The sequence below is a fragment of the Propithecus coquereli genome, unplaced genomic scaffold, assembly GCF_000956105.1.
Source record: "Propithecus coquereli isolate 6110/MARCELLA unplaced genomic scaffold, Pcoq_1.0 Scaffold316, whole genome shotgun sequence".
NCBI lineage: Eukaryota > Metazoa > Chordata > Mammalia > Primates > Indriidae > Propithecus > Propithecus coquereli.
The window spans coordinates 110,627-127,024 of NW_012148797.1; the positions used below are offsets into that span (position 1 = coordinate 110,627).

Consider the following 16,398-nt stretch of genomic DNA (forward strand, 5'->3'; position numbering starts at 1 on the left):
CCGCCCGCCTCGGCCTCCCAGAGAGCTAGGATTACAGGCGTGAGCCACCGCGCCCGGCCTCAAATTTTTTTTAAGTGAGCAAAAGATACAAAAAAATCAGTTCACAAAATAAGAAATAATAATAGCCTACAAAAATGAAAATAATGTATTGTCCCATCTTTTAGATTAGCTAAGACCCAAGTGAGATGGGCACTCTGTCATTGCCAGTAGATCATAAATTGGTCCAATCTTTCTGGAAAGAAAGTTGACATTGTGTACCAAAAGCTTTTTGAAATGAGCAAAAATTTTCAGTCATTTCCAAGAATTTATTTTAAATGAATAAAAGTATATTCACCAGAGCTTTATTTATAATAGTGAAAAGTAAATAATAACGTTTAAAATTAGATAATGTACTAATTTGGGAGCTAGGGTTAGGAAGAGAATAAATTTGCCACACAACCTTTTGTTCATTTATTTAAAAATACTGACACTAACATTTTGAATCTCAATTTAAATATTCACATTAATTTCAATAATTCAGCTGCAAAGAGCATGAGAATTTCTTGAAGGGAAATTAAGCTTCTCTTTGGTAATATCAAAAAAGACATACCTGTCTATATAGTTATACAATTTTATATGCACATCTGTAAACGTTTTTTCTTTGTTTCCCGTTAGTATCAGCCTTCAAGTATTTCTGTGTGTGTGTGTTTTCTAGGGATTGATCCCTAAATTGCATTGAAAACAAGTGAATTCTAAAAAAATTTCCTACCATTTACCTTCGGTCCAGTCCAACTTGCTTTCCTTTGATTTGGACTCACCAGTTCCTTTTTCCAAAGACTGCTTATGTTGGCATATCTTGCTGAGTTCACATGATTGCCATTTGTTCTTTTTCTCTCAAAGATTTTTAACCATGAGTTGTTCGGTGCCGTTGCTGAAGAGAAGGAAGTAAAGCAGATTCTCTCCAAAGTCATGGAGGCACGAAGAAGCAAGAGTTACGATTCTTATGAAATCCTGGGCAAGTTTGTAGGAAAAGATCAGGTTGTAAAACTTATCCTCCCTTTAAAAGAGGTAAGGGCTTGACTGTGATACAAGAGATCCTAATGCTGCAATATCATATGTTCCTAAAAGGAGCCTTACAGGGCAAACCGTAACACTGTACGTGATCACCCACCATTTCTTTCGGTGCCAAGGGCACCAGTACCACAGGGCCACTAAATGGCAGCCCTGAGTGCTATAATGCAAGAGTCATAGTCCCTGACGTAAACTCTGAGGTGAAAAAGGAAAGGCAGCTGGAATGAATGCGGGTGAATTTTACAGCTAGGTTGGTTCAGCTTCTAAGAATGTAAAGAAATCCAGAGCACACAAACTCTGCACAGTGGCAACCTCTGGGGTTGAGATTATGGGGAGCTTTTATTTTATATGTATATCTACATTTGAAATTTTATTAAGAATTTTTAATTAGAAAAAACAAACATATATTAGCAAGACTTTGGAATTATATTGCCACTCCCATATTGCCAAGCAGAAGAGAGCTGGCATTTATTGATCATATATTATGTTGTAACCACTGCTATGTTATCTCTTCTAATCTGTACAACCAGCCTATGAGATTGATGGTACTTACATTTTACAGATAAGAAAATGCAGGCTTGGAAAGGTAGAAAAGGGACATGGTGAAGGAGTAAAGTCAGGATTTAGTTCCAGATCTTTCTTTTTTTTTTTGAGACAGAGTCTCACTCTACTGCCCTGACTAGAGTGCCGTGGCGTCAGCCTAGCTCACAGCAACCTCAAACTCCTGGGTTCAAGCGATCCTCCTGCCTCAGCCTCCCGACTAGCTGGGACTACAGGCATGTCTCACCATGCCCGTCTAATTTTTTCTATATATTTTTAGTTGTCCAGCTAATTACTTTCTATTTGTGGTAGAGACGGGGTCTCACTCTTGCTCAGGCTGGTCTGGAACTCCTGAGCTCAAACGATCCGCCCGCCTCGGCCTCCCGGAGTGCTAGGATTACAGGCGTGAGCCACTGCGCCTGGCCAAGTTCCAGATCTTTCTGATCCAAAGCTCATTCTTTCTGTGGTTTCATTCTGCCTCTTGGAGAACAGGAACTATATACCCACCTTCCTATTGCTTTTCTGTGCCTATTGCAGGGGTGAACATTGAATAAATGTTATTAGTTCATTTTATTACACTTTTATTTATGAAAACTAGAGTAAAAAGCACTGTCTCATGACATGAATTACTCTAATTCCAGATGTTTTGGTGCTAGATGAACTTCATAAGTATTCTTAGACTGCGTTTAGTTTTATCTGAGCCTGATCTAAGAATGTGAGATATGTTTTGAGGATGAGAAGTGTCAGCAGAGCACATAAATCTGTGATGTGTATTATAAAATCCCCCAAAGTAATGAAAGTTATGAATACTATGTCTTGTGTGAGATAATAGCTATGAAGAGCTGAGTGCTTTGTCAAAGTGGATGATCCTGGGTTCCCGGTGAGTCAACTAGCATCAAACCCTGAGGCTTGGCCATGGCAGCACTTCATTCATGTGGTTTCCTATGAGTAGTGACTATTCATTTTGTTGATTTTGTATATGTGTGTATTTGTGTGTGTTTGCCTATAAAATGCCCCCTGCATCTGGAGGGTTGGCGTTAACTTGGACTTCTCCCATCCTGTCTCTGGCGGTGTGCCCTGAGCCCTCACCTACAGAGAGCTGGGAGGGAGTGGAAGAAATCCACAGTCAACAGACTGCCCAGTGCTCGTCTCTGGGGTTGAAGTTACCTGTAACTTTTACTTTATATGTTATGCCTGTTTGAAATTTTAAGAATTTTTTTAATTAAAAAAAAAAATTAGAGAGCGAATATTATATAAGAGAAAACTACCATTATGTTTGAAAACTGTATCAAAATGTAGTTCTGTGTTATCTCAGCATGACATTTATGTTTGCCTTTAGATCTTACAGAATACCACCAGTTTAAAACTGGCCCGGAAAGTGCACGAAACCTTACGCCGAATCATAGCAGGATTAATCGTAAATCAGGAGATGACGGCAGAATCCATTCTGTTGCTCAGTTACGGTTTGGTCAGTGAAAATCTTCCCCTGTTAACAGAGAAAGAAAAGTAAGTTTGAAAACAATAAATAAATAAACTATCCTTTAGGTGCTTGTTTCTGATAAGCCATTCAGTGGGTTGTTTTCATAATTTGCTTCAGTTTAAAAAAATTATTAATATGTTCATCTGATTTATAAGATAGTACTACTTTGTGAAATGATACATTTCAACATGAAATTGTTTTTCTTGTGAATGAGGTAGCTGTGACAGCAGCCAGTTATTTTGACCTTCTCTGCTACCATTTTGTCTTAAATATTTATTGAATCAAAGCTAGGATAGAATTTAAATATATACCTCTTATTCTGATTAAACAGAGATTTAGACCTTCGAAGATTTTAAAATACCTTATATATTAGTAAACTTCTTTTGAATTTTGCTTCTGTGTTCTAAGAGAGACTCCTTGGTATTTGTTTTCAGAAGGCAAACAAAGGGTGTGTCCTTTGCTGCTGTTCATTGTAATTTAAATGTGTATTTATCAATCTGACCTCCATTTCTGAGGGTTGTCCTAGTAACCGTGATCAACAACCTAATCATCTCTTCTGTGTCTTAGAGTTAAGGAGCAGAAAAGCTAGAACAAATGGCACATTATTTAGGGTGGGCTCTCATCAACCTTAGAGGGCCACAGAAACTTTTTAGAATGCAGCTGACTGCTCTTTCTCCTGTTTTCATTCCACGTGATTGACAGAAATCCAGTAGCCCCTGCACCAGATCCACGTCTACCACCCCAGAGCTGCCTTCTGCTCCCCCCAACTCCAGTCCGAGGGGGGCCGAAAGCTGTTGTGAGCAGGAAAACTAATATGCACATATTTATTGAGTCTGGGCTTCGGGTAAGAATTAACCTTAAAATGAGACTTATTGCCTTCATACCTTTTAATCTTCTGCCGAATTTCCAGTACTTCTCACTTCTACTAGAAATGCCTTAATGTAAATAAACTCTAGATTGTTTTTAAAGGCACATTGGTCCATTTACTATATATCTCTTCCTATGCTTGCTTTGATGATATAACTGTCCCAGAATTAATGATTCTGACCTAATATTTATTAGGGTTTTACTGTTGCTTTGCCCATGAGCACCTCTAAACGACTTTGAATTTTTTTAAAAGATGGTGACCTTTTAAAAACACAAATCTGATCAGTTTATTTTCCTTTTTAAGACCCTTCATTGACTCTGATTTTTCCTAGGAGAGAGTCTAGTCTTCATTTGGGCTGCAAGGTCCTAGCCTCATAACATTCCACTCCAACACTCATTCCAGCCACGCTGGTGTCCCTTCAGGTCTATAAAGTCACCACACCCTTTCCTATCCTGGGATCTCACCACCCACCCTTCCCTGCAAAACTCTCAGAGCAACCTGCATTCGTACTTAATCATTTCCTTAGAGTCTGTCTTCATGACTAAGATCCATCAGGACAGGGATCATGTCTGTCTTGGTCATTGCTGTGTCCTGCGTACTGAGCCAGTGCCTGGAACCACAGTAGACACTGAGTAACCGTTTGGTAAATGGACTTAGCATCTCAGCTGCTCAGTGAGCTCCTACCTTCTTGACTTACTGAGACTCTCCCAGGCAGTTTCTCATTTCTTAAAAATTTTTATCATTTTAAGTAGAAGTATTTTAATATTTCTTGTTTGTCTCAAAATCGTTTTATATTTATCCAACTCATCTGGTCTTATAGGCAACTCATGTTTTAAATTTTTAAATCTTTTAGCTGCTGCATCTGAGTCTGAAGACTTCCAAGATTAAGTCTTCAAGTGACCATGTGCTGGAAATGTTGGATCCTTTTGTGTCTCTCCTCATAGACTGCCTGGGTTCTAGGGACGTGAAGGTGAGTGTTGGTTTGCAGTCTGTACTGGAGCATCCGTGCCTGCACAAGAGCTGTGTGTGCTCGTGCTTCATGACATGATTGCGTTTCCAGAGGGATATATGACATGAATCACCACTATTGCCTATGTTAAATTGCTTCCCAATTTAATAATCCCATATGTTTGAATAGCCCTTAACAGTTTTAAAAGCTTTCCTAGGTACATTAATTATGTCATTTGATTCTCACAACAACTTCATGAGGTTGAGTAGTGGTCTCCCCCTGCCTATCATCACCATCATCATCGTCGTCGTCACCATTGTCACTACTGCTACTCCGTGTTATGAATACTAAAGGTATCTCTCATTCTCATAACAACCCCTGAGGCATATATTCTTAATGTTTCTGTTTTATAGACGAGAAAACTAGAGCTAGGGCCTAGTCACAGATCTAGGCTGTCAGACGCCTAAGCCTAAGCCTTCCACTTTCTCATATCGCCTGCTTTACAGATGAAGGTGCTGAGAGGTTAAGTTACATATCTAGACTCAAACAGGTAGTCAGTTGCAGAGCTGGGATGTAAGACCAGGTCTTTCTGACTCCCAGAAAGAAGCTTTCTTCTCTGTCTTCATCTAGTCCAGCCCAGTGAGGCCCTCATAGCAGCCAGAGCAGTAAGGTTATGGTAGACAGAGCTTAACTAGCTGATGCCGACACTTACTAAGGTTTGGCCTCAGAGGTTCAGGGATTCTCTGTATGATCACTTGATCCCAGCGCACTTTTCCATATCCTTTGCATAGCACTTAACTATGGTAAGCAATAGTTAATTATTTGCATGCTTAATTTCTGAGCCAACAATCTGCTCAGACGCAGAGATGGTGTCCTTTGTTCTTTGTATTTATAATACCCAGTAGGGTGCCTTTTTACCTAATATAAGCTTAGTAAGAGTGAATCACACTGAAGTACCATTCTAGAAAACAGAAAAGTCATTTAAGATGTATTTTTCAAAAAAGAAAAGAAATCCTAAAATTGGCCAACCCATCCAAATCATTGACCCGCATGTAGGGTAGGGATATGGTAAGTAAGCAGCTTTTCTTACTTCCTTGTGATCTGCCTTCACTTGCTGTGGATAAGCAGTAAGTTCTACAACAGGGCATAGGAAACGTTCTTATCTTCTTACACTTTGGGCACAGTTCCTCCAGAGTGAGCTGGGCACAGCATCTTATCTATTCAGCTCAATTATTTATAGAGTCTGCAGAGCCTGAGCTGCTGTATCGTTGGGTTTGGTCACTTCACAGTTTATTGTTTTGTTTTGTTTTTTCAGGTGATCACAGGTGCTTTACAATGCCTGATCTGGGTCTTAAGGTTCCCTCTGCCTTCCATAGAAACACGAGCAGAAAAGTTGACGAAACACCTTTTCCTTTTGCTGAAGGAGTATGCAAAACTCGGGGCTGCCCGGGGCCAGAACTTCCACCTGGTGGTAAATTGTTTCAAGGTGAGATGTCTTCAGTCGCACTTAGAGACAGCCAGAACCAGGGTTAACATCAAAGATAGTTTCCCAATTGCCCTTTGTGGTCTTGGTCCACATTTTTTTAGAATAATTTGCTGAGGCTAGAGGGTTGGCATCCTGTGTAGAAAAGGACACCTGTGTGTTATATTAAGTCCTTATCATTTCTCTGGATCCTGCCTTGTGGGATGTGCTGGCTGCTAACTTCACTCTTGTACCTTGCAGTGTGTGACCATACTTGTCAAGAAAGTCAGGTCCTACCAGATAACTGAGAAACAGCTCCAAGTTCTACTGGCATATGCTGAGGAGGACATTTATGACACTTCAAGACAAGCCACAGCATTTGGTCTTCTGAAGGTAGAATGTCACCAAAATGTTGGCTTTTACAGTTTATGAGCCTCACATCAGAAATTCAGAATAATGTGGAACATAATGTTTCGGCTAGCTGTAGACTCCTAAAATTAAGTAATTTATAAAAATTGTTAATAATTTTGGTGGGTCAGTTACAAGCTAACTTATCTACTTAGGAAAATGTTTGTACATGAGCTCTGAATTACCACTTCCAGAGAATTCTGTACACATACAGGTACTCTATTTTGATTTATCATATTGAAAATTTTATTGGAAATTGGTTTTTTTTCTTGTTATGGTAAAATGTACGTAATATAAAATTCACTATTTTAACCATTTTTAAGATTATGTTCTTTTTCTCTTGAGGATACTTTCACTGTGTTTCAAAACTGCTGGCAACTACTTTAGCATCAAGTCTACTTACATCCATCTGCAGTAAAACACACGAAATGACTATGTCTTTTCCTTTTGTATTTCAGGCTATTTTATCAAGAAAGTTGTTGGTCCCGGAAATTGATGATGTCATGCGGAAAGTATCCAAGTTGGCAATTTCTGCTCAAAGTGAACCTGCCAGAGTCCAGTGCCGACAGGTTTGCAGAGAGAGCTTATTCTTGTAGCAAAGGTTGGGCCCTGCCACATCTGTAGAGAAATGTCAACATTGGCTGAATTCCGAAGGCTACTTCGTGTCATACTGTCACTTTATTCTGAGATTCAGGCATGCTAGTGTAGGAGGTCAAGGAAGGCTTTCCTGAGTATGGACAGGTAAGCCAAGATTTGAAGGAAGAACGAGGATTAGCATTCCAGCTGAAGGGGCAGTAGAGACCTGAGGAAGGGAAGCCTTGAGGTGGGTAAGAACTTAGTTTGGTTGGGGGCAAAATGCAGGTGTGTGGGCTGGGGGTGGAGAGCCAGGTCAGGCAGGACCTTGTGTTCTTGTTAGAGATTTGGGGCTTATTGTAGGAATAGTAAGGAGCTATATATCCTTAGGCAGAGGGGTAACATTTGTCCATCCCTAATATGAGCACACATTATGCCCAAGAGGTGGTAAGATCTCAATTGGAAATATGGACTTGGGGTTGCAGGTGGGTTTGGGCTGCTAAGGAGGCCAGAGTAGAAGGGAGGAAGCATGTCCTTGGAAAAATGTGCTTGGCTACTATTAGGAAAAAAGAGGACCAGCTGCTATTAAGTATTAGCTGTGTGCCTAGCATTTACATACATGACCTGTATCTAGAACTGCCCTTCAGAAGAAACAGCATCCCCATTTCATGGCTAGGGAAAAAGCAGACCTTGGAAGTTTAATGACATCCCTTAGTTGTCAGTTTATTAATAAAGGAGGCTGAACACCATAGTGTTTTGAGAGTGTAGCCTTTGGACACAGATAGACTAGGCCTGGAATTCTGGTATTGTCACACGAGCAGTGTTCTTATTCTCTCTGGGCCAACTTCATTCTCTTCAGCTGTAAAATGAGATTTAACCGAGAAACACTTAACACAGTGCTTGACACATAGAAGGTTTTTAATGCATTAGTTATTATTAGCAGTATTAATATTATCACCATAGTATTATCCTGTTCAAGGGGAGATACAGGGTTGAACCACCGTCTACACTCAGTCCACCAAACCACACACTTATCAGTAAGATCGGCAACATGCAAGCTTAGATTTGGAGTCTTAAACGACCATGCCAGTGGTGGGCCAGGATTTGACTCAGTCAGACACAAAGGGCAGGACCTGGATAAATGAGTGGGAGAAAGGAAAGATCATGGTTGTTGCTGATTTAGTAGGCAGACTTAGCTGGAGTCCATTGGAAGGCCTGTTTGATTGCCCTTCTGAAAGGTTTTTTTTTTTTTTTTTTTTTTTTGAGACAGTCTCGCTTTGTTGCCCGGGCTAGAGTGCCGTGGCATCAGCCTAGCTCACAGCAACCTCAAACTCCTGGGCTCAAGCGATCCTTCTGCCTCAGCCTCCCGAGTAGCTGGGACTACAGGCATGTGCCACCATGCCTGGCTAATGTTTTTATATATATGTATTTTTAGTTGTCCACCTAATTTCTTTCTATTTTTTTAGTAGAGACGGGGTCTCGCTCTTGCTCAGGCTGGTCTCAAACTCCTGAGCTCAAGCTATCCACCCACCTCGGCCTCCCAGAGTGCTAGGATTATAGGCGTGAGCCACCGCGCCTGGCTGAAAGGTTTTTATAACCTATAGACAGGATCCAAATAATCATCTGTGTGACTTTTGTTCCTAGGTTTTTCTGAAATATATTCTTGACTATCCCCTGGGTGACAAATTGAGACCAAACTTGGAATTCCTGCTTGCTCAACTGAAGTAAGTTTAAGCCATTAACTATACAGGGGCAGGGGAGTAGTTTCTTCTTTCCCTTTAATGTGGCAACTGACTTGAAAAGGGCAAAGCCTAAACATGGTGGCACATTCATTGAGGATGCTATTACATGACTCGTTGACTTGATTATCAAACATTGTGCATGGCTTCATATAGCAGTTCCATAAGTTGCTTTTCAGTCTAGTCCGACCGTTGATTGTCTTAAGAGTCCACACTTAGGAGAATGTTGAAAATCTAACAGAATTACATTTAAAACTGCACAGTAGCCTAATGGATATATATACAAACATTAGAATTGGGGAAATGGGGTGTTTTTCATTTTTTAAGAAACAGACTAATACCTTGATAAAATATTTTAAACTTTTTAAGTAATTATTGGTAAATTTAAAAGATACTAACAAATCTATCTAATGTCTTTGCCCTAGTTATGAACACGAGACCGGGAGAGAATCCACCTTGGAAATGATTGCCTATCTCTTTGACACATTCCCTCAGGTACTGTGATCCCAAAGACAGGCTCTTCAGCTGCGTTTCCCCATGAGCCCTGGGAGCCCTCAGTCCTCCGTTGCTAGAGCATCTGTAGGAATTCCATCCTGAGTGTGCTCACAGATGCCTCCTTTCTTTTAGGGACTACTCCACGAGAACTGCGGAATGTTCTTTATTCCTCTTTGTCTAATGATGGTGAATGATGACTCTGCCACGTGCAAAAAGATGGCATCCATGACAATCAAATCCTTACTCTGTAAAATCAACCTCGAGAAAAAAGACTGGCTGTTTGATATGGTTACCACCTGGTTTGGAGCAAAAAAGGTTATCATTGCTTTTAGTCATAGTTCAGTGACAAATCTTAGCTTTTGGTACTTTAAATAAGAATGTATATTATACATTGTTGAATTGGTTTTTCCCAAATAGCTTTATTTTTATCTGATTATGCAAATAATCCTTTTTTTTCCTACCTGCCCATTAAGGTAGAAAAATAATATATTTTTAAAGCTTTGGAAAGTATAAGAAGTTATAAAAAGTAACATAAAACCCACCTGTATTCCTGCTACTTTATTAATGTTAGCAAAGTACTCCACAATGTGAACATACTATAATTTACTTAAGTAGCTTCTATTAATGAATACCTTTGTTTCCAACTTTGCTTATTCAGTTTCTGGAATGTAATTTTTATCATTCTGTCCACTGGCTAATTCTGTGACCAACATCCTTGGCCCATCTTTGTGGAATATAAACAACATGTGTCCAATGTTAATGACTAACTTGTTTCATACCCAGATAATTTGGGGATGAGGGTGAAACTTCTTTCCATTTTGTATATTGGCTGTCAAAACTCCATATTTTATTGATTTCTGGCATCAGAAAGAAATATTTTTTATTGTCTCTGAATGTTGAGGTCAAAATAAGGCCCACTTTCATTTTATAATTTTGAAAGTGGCCTCCCACCTCCTGTTGACATTGTCTTGTGGTGGTTTATTTTTGGTAGCGCTTAAATAGACAACTCGCTGCCTTGATCTGTGGCTTCTTTGTGGAAAGTGAAGGAGTTGATTTTGGGAGAAGACTTGAAACTGTCCTTCCTGTGGTCGAAAAGGAAATTGATCCAGAAAACTTCAAAGATGTAAGTAATTTGCTAGGGAATAAAGCTTTTGCTAACTTTTATAGTTTTACTTCAGGTGGTATAGCTAGTAGGTTAAATATTAAATATTATTTGTGTTCAAAAAACTTTATCAATAAAGGCAAAAATGCAATGCAGTTAGAACTTTTTTTAAAAATGAGGATTAAAGTATATGAAGATCGAAGTTTCCCAACTGGGGCAATTTTGCCCCCCATGGGACATTTGGCAAACTCTGGAGACACTGTCCGTTGCAGAGCTGGAGGGTGGGGGTTGCTACTGGCGTCTGGTGGGTAGAGAGGCCAGGATGCTGCTAAGTGTCCTGCAGTGCCCGTGGCAGCCGCACAGCACAGGATGTCAGCAGTGCTGAAGTTGAGAAACTCTGGTGCAGATTTACATGCTGGAGTAAAAATGTCCATCCGATAATTTCAAATTGTTGTTTTAATTAATTTACATCCATTTTAGATCATGGAAGAGGCTGAAGAGAAGGCTGCAGATCGGCTTCTGTTTAATTTTCTTACACTGATAACGAAACTCATCAAGGAATGTAATATTATTCAGTTTACCAGACCCTCTGAGACTCTGAGTAAAATCTGGAGTAAGTATTTCTTTTTTATTTAAATCTAAAAACAAACACATTTGTTGTGATGGAATTACTGAAAAGAGTTTTGGGAATTTAGAATATGATGAATACTTCAGAAAGTATAAAATTAATGTCAGGGGAAAAGTCCATGAAAAAAATTTTAAAGGCCTTACCAGATTAATTACAGTGAAAATTTTCTTTCTGAAAAAAATATAGTTATGACTTCATAAGTAAAAAGTATTAACTATGGGGCAATAAAAGAAAGGGAAAGATTCCCAAAGTCCTGCTTGCTACTTAATCATAATTTGGTATGTATTTCTCTTTTATCCCTTTTTTTTTAATTTTTCCTTCAGCTTTATTAAGCTATACTTGACAAATAAAAATTGTATATATTTTCAGTGTACAACATGTTGTTTTTGTGTGTGTGTATACACACACACACACACACACACACACACACACACACACACGGTCTATTTTTCCACCCAGTCTTTCTTTCTATTAAATAAGCAAAGGATTTTTTGAGATGTTGCTTAGTTCCATATAAACTTTTATATCCTGTTTGTACCTAAGTAAGTATATCACTATACTATAGCACACTTAGTAGATATCCTTTTAAATAGCTATATGATAGTCTGTTGTGTAAATAGGCCATAATTTATTAAACTATTTCACTTCTATGGGACATTTATTATACAGTCATGCATTGCTTAGCAATGCGGTTATGTTCTGATAAATGAAGTGATTTCGTCACGTACAAACATCATAGAGTGTACTTACAAACCTAGTTGGTATAGCCTACTGTACGCTTAGGCAATATGGTACATATCCTATTGCTGCTAGGCCACAAACCTATGTAGCATATTAGTGTACTGAATACTAGAGGCAATTTTAAGTATTTGTGTACCTAAACAGAAAAAGTATAGTAAAAATAGGGTACATATTGCAATCTTTTTTTTATGAGTTGTGTTAAACTGTGTTATAATCTTAGGGGGACCACTGTCATATATGTAGTCTGTAGTTGACTGAAATGTCATTTAGTGCATAACTGTATATCACTCTCTAAATAAATAAGACCCCAGAATTTTTAATTTAACATGCTCAATTTTGCCTAGTCAGTGGAAAATAGACATTGGAATGAGCACTTAAAATACCCACCTGGTTTAGGAGCCAGAACTCAAGATTCTGTGAGAAGTAAGGTTAACTGTATGACCTACTCTGGTATAGCTCCACTAAGACATGGCCAGATTGTAACAACCGTTCATAGAGAACAAAAGTAAAAACATGTTCATGAAATACAGCAGCAGAGACTAAAACTGAGGTATGACACAGTTAATCTATCCTATTCCCTGACACCCACATTATAAGACCTTTATTTTTTTTTTTGAGACAGTCTCACTCTTTTGCCCAGGGTAGAGTGCCGTGGCCTCATCCTAGCTCACAGCAACCTCAAACTCCTGGGCTCAAGCAATCCTTCTGCCTCAGCCTCCCAAGTAGCTGGGACTACAGGCATGCGCCACCACGCCCTGCTAATTTTTTCTATATATTTTTAGTTGTCTGATTAATTTCTTTCTATTTTTAATAGAGACGGGGTCTCGCTCTTGCTCAGGCTGATTTCGAACTCCTGAGCTCAAACAATCCGCCCGCCTCGGCCTCCCGGAGTGCTAGGATTACAGGCGTGAGCCACCACACCCGGCCTATAAGACCTTTTAACTGTACTTTCCAAGTGTGGTTGATGGAGAATAGCATATAGCCTAACACTGAAGAATTAGGAGTTTTGGGGTCAGATCAAGCGGGGGCCCAGGCCTGGCTCTGCCTGTTATCACTTGGCACATCACTCAGCCTCTCTGAAAGACCCATTTCCTCATCTGTCAGATGAAAATGACAATTCCAACCTCACAGAATTGTTGTTAGGTCTAAATGAGATAATATATGTAACACGCTTAGCCTGTCCCTGGCACATAGAAAGCCTTCAATAAATGATAGCTTTCTAGGCCGCTGCCACCAATTTCACTAATCATTAGAAACAAACATGTATCTATGTACTTATTTACATTACTTACTTTAGAAAATGTAAATGTTAATGCCATCTTATCTCCCTTGAATGTGAAACTAGTTCTTAGGGAATACGTCTGTTTTTAGGCTTGTTCGTACCCCTTTAGTGTCACTTCCCAAGCTAGGAATTGGTTTTCTAGTTGTTCAGTGTCTCCACCCCACTTCTCCCTAGCTCCCTCTGAGCTTCTGGGAAGAAGGACTATTTTTCATCTTTTGTTAAAAAACTGATACATAAAATTGCATTTATGGGGTACATATGATATTTTGATACATGCATACAATATGTAATGACCAAATCAGGGAATTAGGATATCCTTCACCTCAAACATTTATCATTTCTTTGTGTTGGGAACATTTCAAATCTGCTAGCTATTTTGAAATTTACAATACACTGTTGTTAACTATAGTCAGCCCACTGTGTTATCAAACACTAGAACTTATTCCTTCTATCTGTGTTTTTATACCCATTAATCAACCTGTCTTCATTCCCCTACCCCTCTTCCCAGCCTCTGATATATTTTGTCCAAGAATATAATAGATAGTCAATAAATGTGTAAGTCATATTTGTCACCAAAGAATCAGGGAAGCTCTGAGACATCTGAGAATACCTTTTGGTTTCCTTAGGTCACGTGCACTCTCACCTGAGACACCCGCACAACTGGGTGTGGCTCACAGCAGCCCAGATTTTCGGATTGCTCTTTGCCTCTTGCCAGCCAGAGGAGCTTATTCAAAAATGGAATACCAAAAAGACTAAAAAGAAACTCTCAGAACCTGTAGCAGTCAGGTTTCTAACAAGTGATCTTGACCAAAAGGTAAGGTTTCTCTAAAACCTTTTCCTTCCTTTGTGACCTGTGTGAGATGTTCATTCTGGTTCATGTAACTATCTTGGGGCTGGCCCTTGGGAGAAGCTCTTCCTACAAGTTGTTCCCCCTATAAATCAAGAGGAGTCGAAGTAACTGGAGAGGCGTCACCTTCAAGGCTAAGCTTTTTCAAAGATAATTTTTAGACCACCAGTCTAGTCAGACTTTTAATTTGCTTTTTTATCATGCCTACCTTCCATTATGTGTACAAGTTCTGTGTCAACATTGGCAAGTAAGATTAGTACTGTCTGTCCTGCCTCCTTTATAACCTTGTTGATAACTGAATGAGATCATGTTCTTGAACGTGTTAGGTAGAGACCATGATATATCTGTCTGTGATTTCCTAGGGCCTAGCACAATGCCTGGCTCATAGTGGGAACTCCATAAATACTGAATGAGTGAAGGATGAAAGAGGAAGAAAAAAATTATTAGAATGTTGCAAAGTGCTCTACTAATATTCCAGGGGATTATTACTTGTATCTCCCCAGAGTGTGAAAGTGTCCCATTTCTTTGGGCCGAAATGCTTAGGGCAGGTACAAGGGAACAATTACACTGTTTCTGGCTATGAACTTTTTCTCTGTAGATCTATACAGGTGGTCATTCAGAGCAAAATCTTGTGTATCAGTTGTATTATGGTTAGTATTAGGTTTAGCTTTTAAAACAACCAGAAATGTCCTTTGTTGTGTCTGCCAATGTCTGTTTTCTTTTCATAGATGAAAAGTATCTCTCTAGCTTCTTGCCATCAGTTGCATTCCAAATTCTTGGATCAGTCTCTAGGAGAACAGGTAAGAACTGTAGTTCTCCCAGTTTAATAGAAGGGACCAGTAATCAACCAGTAGTCTAGGAAAAGGCACACATTTGTTGTTTTGAACGTATTTTAGTGGTTGGGAATTAGATGAAATGTAGGCATACTATTAAATACATGTGCAATTATACACATATGTCTGGTCAACTCTGAGGTTTATGTTTGGATTACTCTTTGCTCCATTTAGAATTCCCAATAAAGGCAGGACACAGTAGCTCACACCTGTAATCCCAGCATTTTGGAAGGCTGAGGTGGAAGGATCCCTTGAGCCCAGGAGGTTGAGGCCAACCTGGGCAACACAGTGAGACCCCATCTCTACAAAAAACCATTTTTTTAATTAGCTGGGGTGGTGGCACACACCTGTAGCCCCAGCTATTTAGGAGGCTGAGGCAGGGGGATCACATAAGACCCAAAGTTCAAGGCAGCATCGAGCTGTGATAGCAGCACAACACTCCATCCTAGGCAACAGAGACCATGTCTCTTGAAAAAAAATAAAATATAAATGGTGGCCAGGCACAGTGACTCACACCTATAATCCTAGCACTCTGGGAGGCCGAGGCAGGAGGATCATTTGAGCCCAGGAATTCGAGGTTACAGTGAGCTATGGCCACCACCACTGCACTCCAGCCTGGGCAACAGAATGAGACCTTGTCTCTAAAAAAAAATAGAAATAAATTTTTAAAAATATAAATGAAGGGCCCAGAACGAAATCATTTACTTATTTTATGTGACTTTAAAGGGATCAAAGTTACAGGGAAATGGGTTTGGACACACTATAAGAAGGAACTTAATAATTATCAAAAAATGGAGCCGTCATCAATTTAATAGTGTTAACACCCAGTTGTTTGTTTTTATTTTCTAGTGGTGGAATACCTATTTTAGCTTATGCTCTAACAAGCCTTATTTGTTTCAAAATCAAAGTTCAGTTTCTCTCCCTTGCCCTTTTTTTTTTTAAAGATTGTTAAGAATTTGTTGTTTGTGGCCAAAGTCTTGTATTTACTGGAACCTGATTCCGAGGATAAGCAAGGTGGGATAAAAGAAGACATGGAAAAACAAGAAGCTTTAGGAGATGGTGTGGCCAGAGAAGCAACAGAAGAATCTGAGGCCTGTGCAGATGAAAAGTCGGAGTTTGACAGAGAAGAGAAGGAAGAGGCGAGGGAAGAACACGGCAAACCAGCCACACTGCTGTGGTTGATCCAAAAGTTGTCCCGGATAGCAAAACTAGAGGCTGCTTATTCACCTAGAAACCCCTTAAAGGTATGACGAATGCACAGAATGACTGAAAGTATTTATATTCTTAAAAAAGTATTTTAATGGTGTTAGTGATCTTCCCAAGTCCCTAGAAATTTTACCTTTTGAACCCCAAACTGCAATAATAACATCTGTCCCAAAATAGACTGAGCCCTGTTTTCTA

At 39.4% G+C, this 16,398-nt stretch overlaps 1 protein-coding gene across 1 annotated transcript in view; it reads left to right on the forward strand.

Moving 5' to 3' along the window:
- The window catches only part of UTP20 (UTP20, small subunit (SSU) processome component, homolog (yeast)), a 97,264-nt gene that overhangs the window by 77,194 nt on the left and 3,672 nt on the right, over positions 1-16,398 (forward strand). Inside the window, 15 exon segments of the mRNA XM_012650240.1 lie at positions 844-1,047; positions 2,930-3,096; positions 3,773-3,914; positions 4,792-4,908; positions 6,203-6,373; positions 6,611-6,742; positions 7,216-7,326; positions 8,975-9,054; positions 9,495-9,564; positions 9,697-9,879; positions 10,556-10,687; positions 11,147-11,279; positions 13,944-14,131; positions 14,893-14,964; positions 15,942-16,241. Of these exon segments, the coding sequence (XP_012505694.1) occupies positions 844-1,047; positions 2,930-3,096; positions 3,773-3,914; positions 4,792-4,908; positions 6,203-6,373; positions 6,611-6,742; positions 7,216-7,326; positions 8,975-9,054; positions 9,495-9,564; positions 9,697-9,879; positions 10,556-10,687; positions 11,147-11,279; positions 13,944-14,131; positions 14,893-14,964; positions 15,942-16,241 (2,202 nt within the window).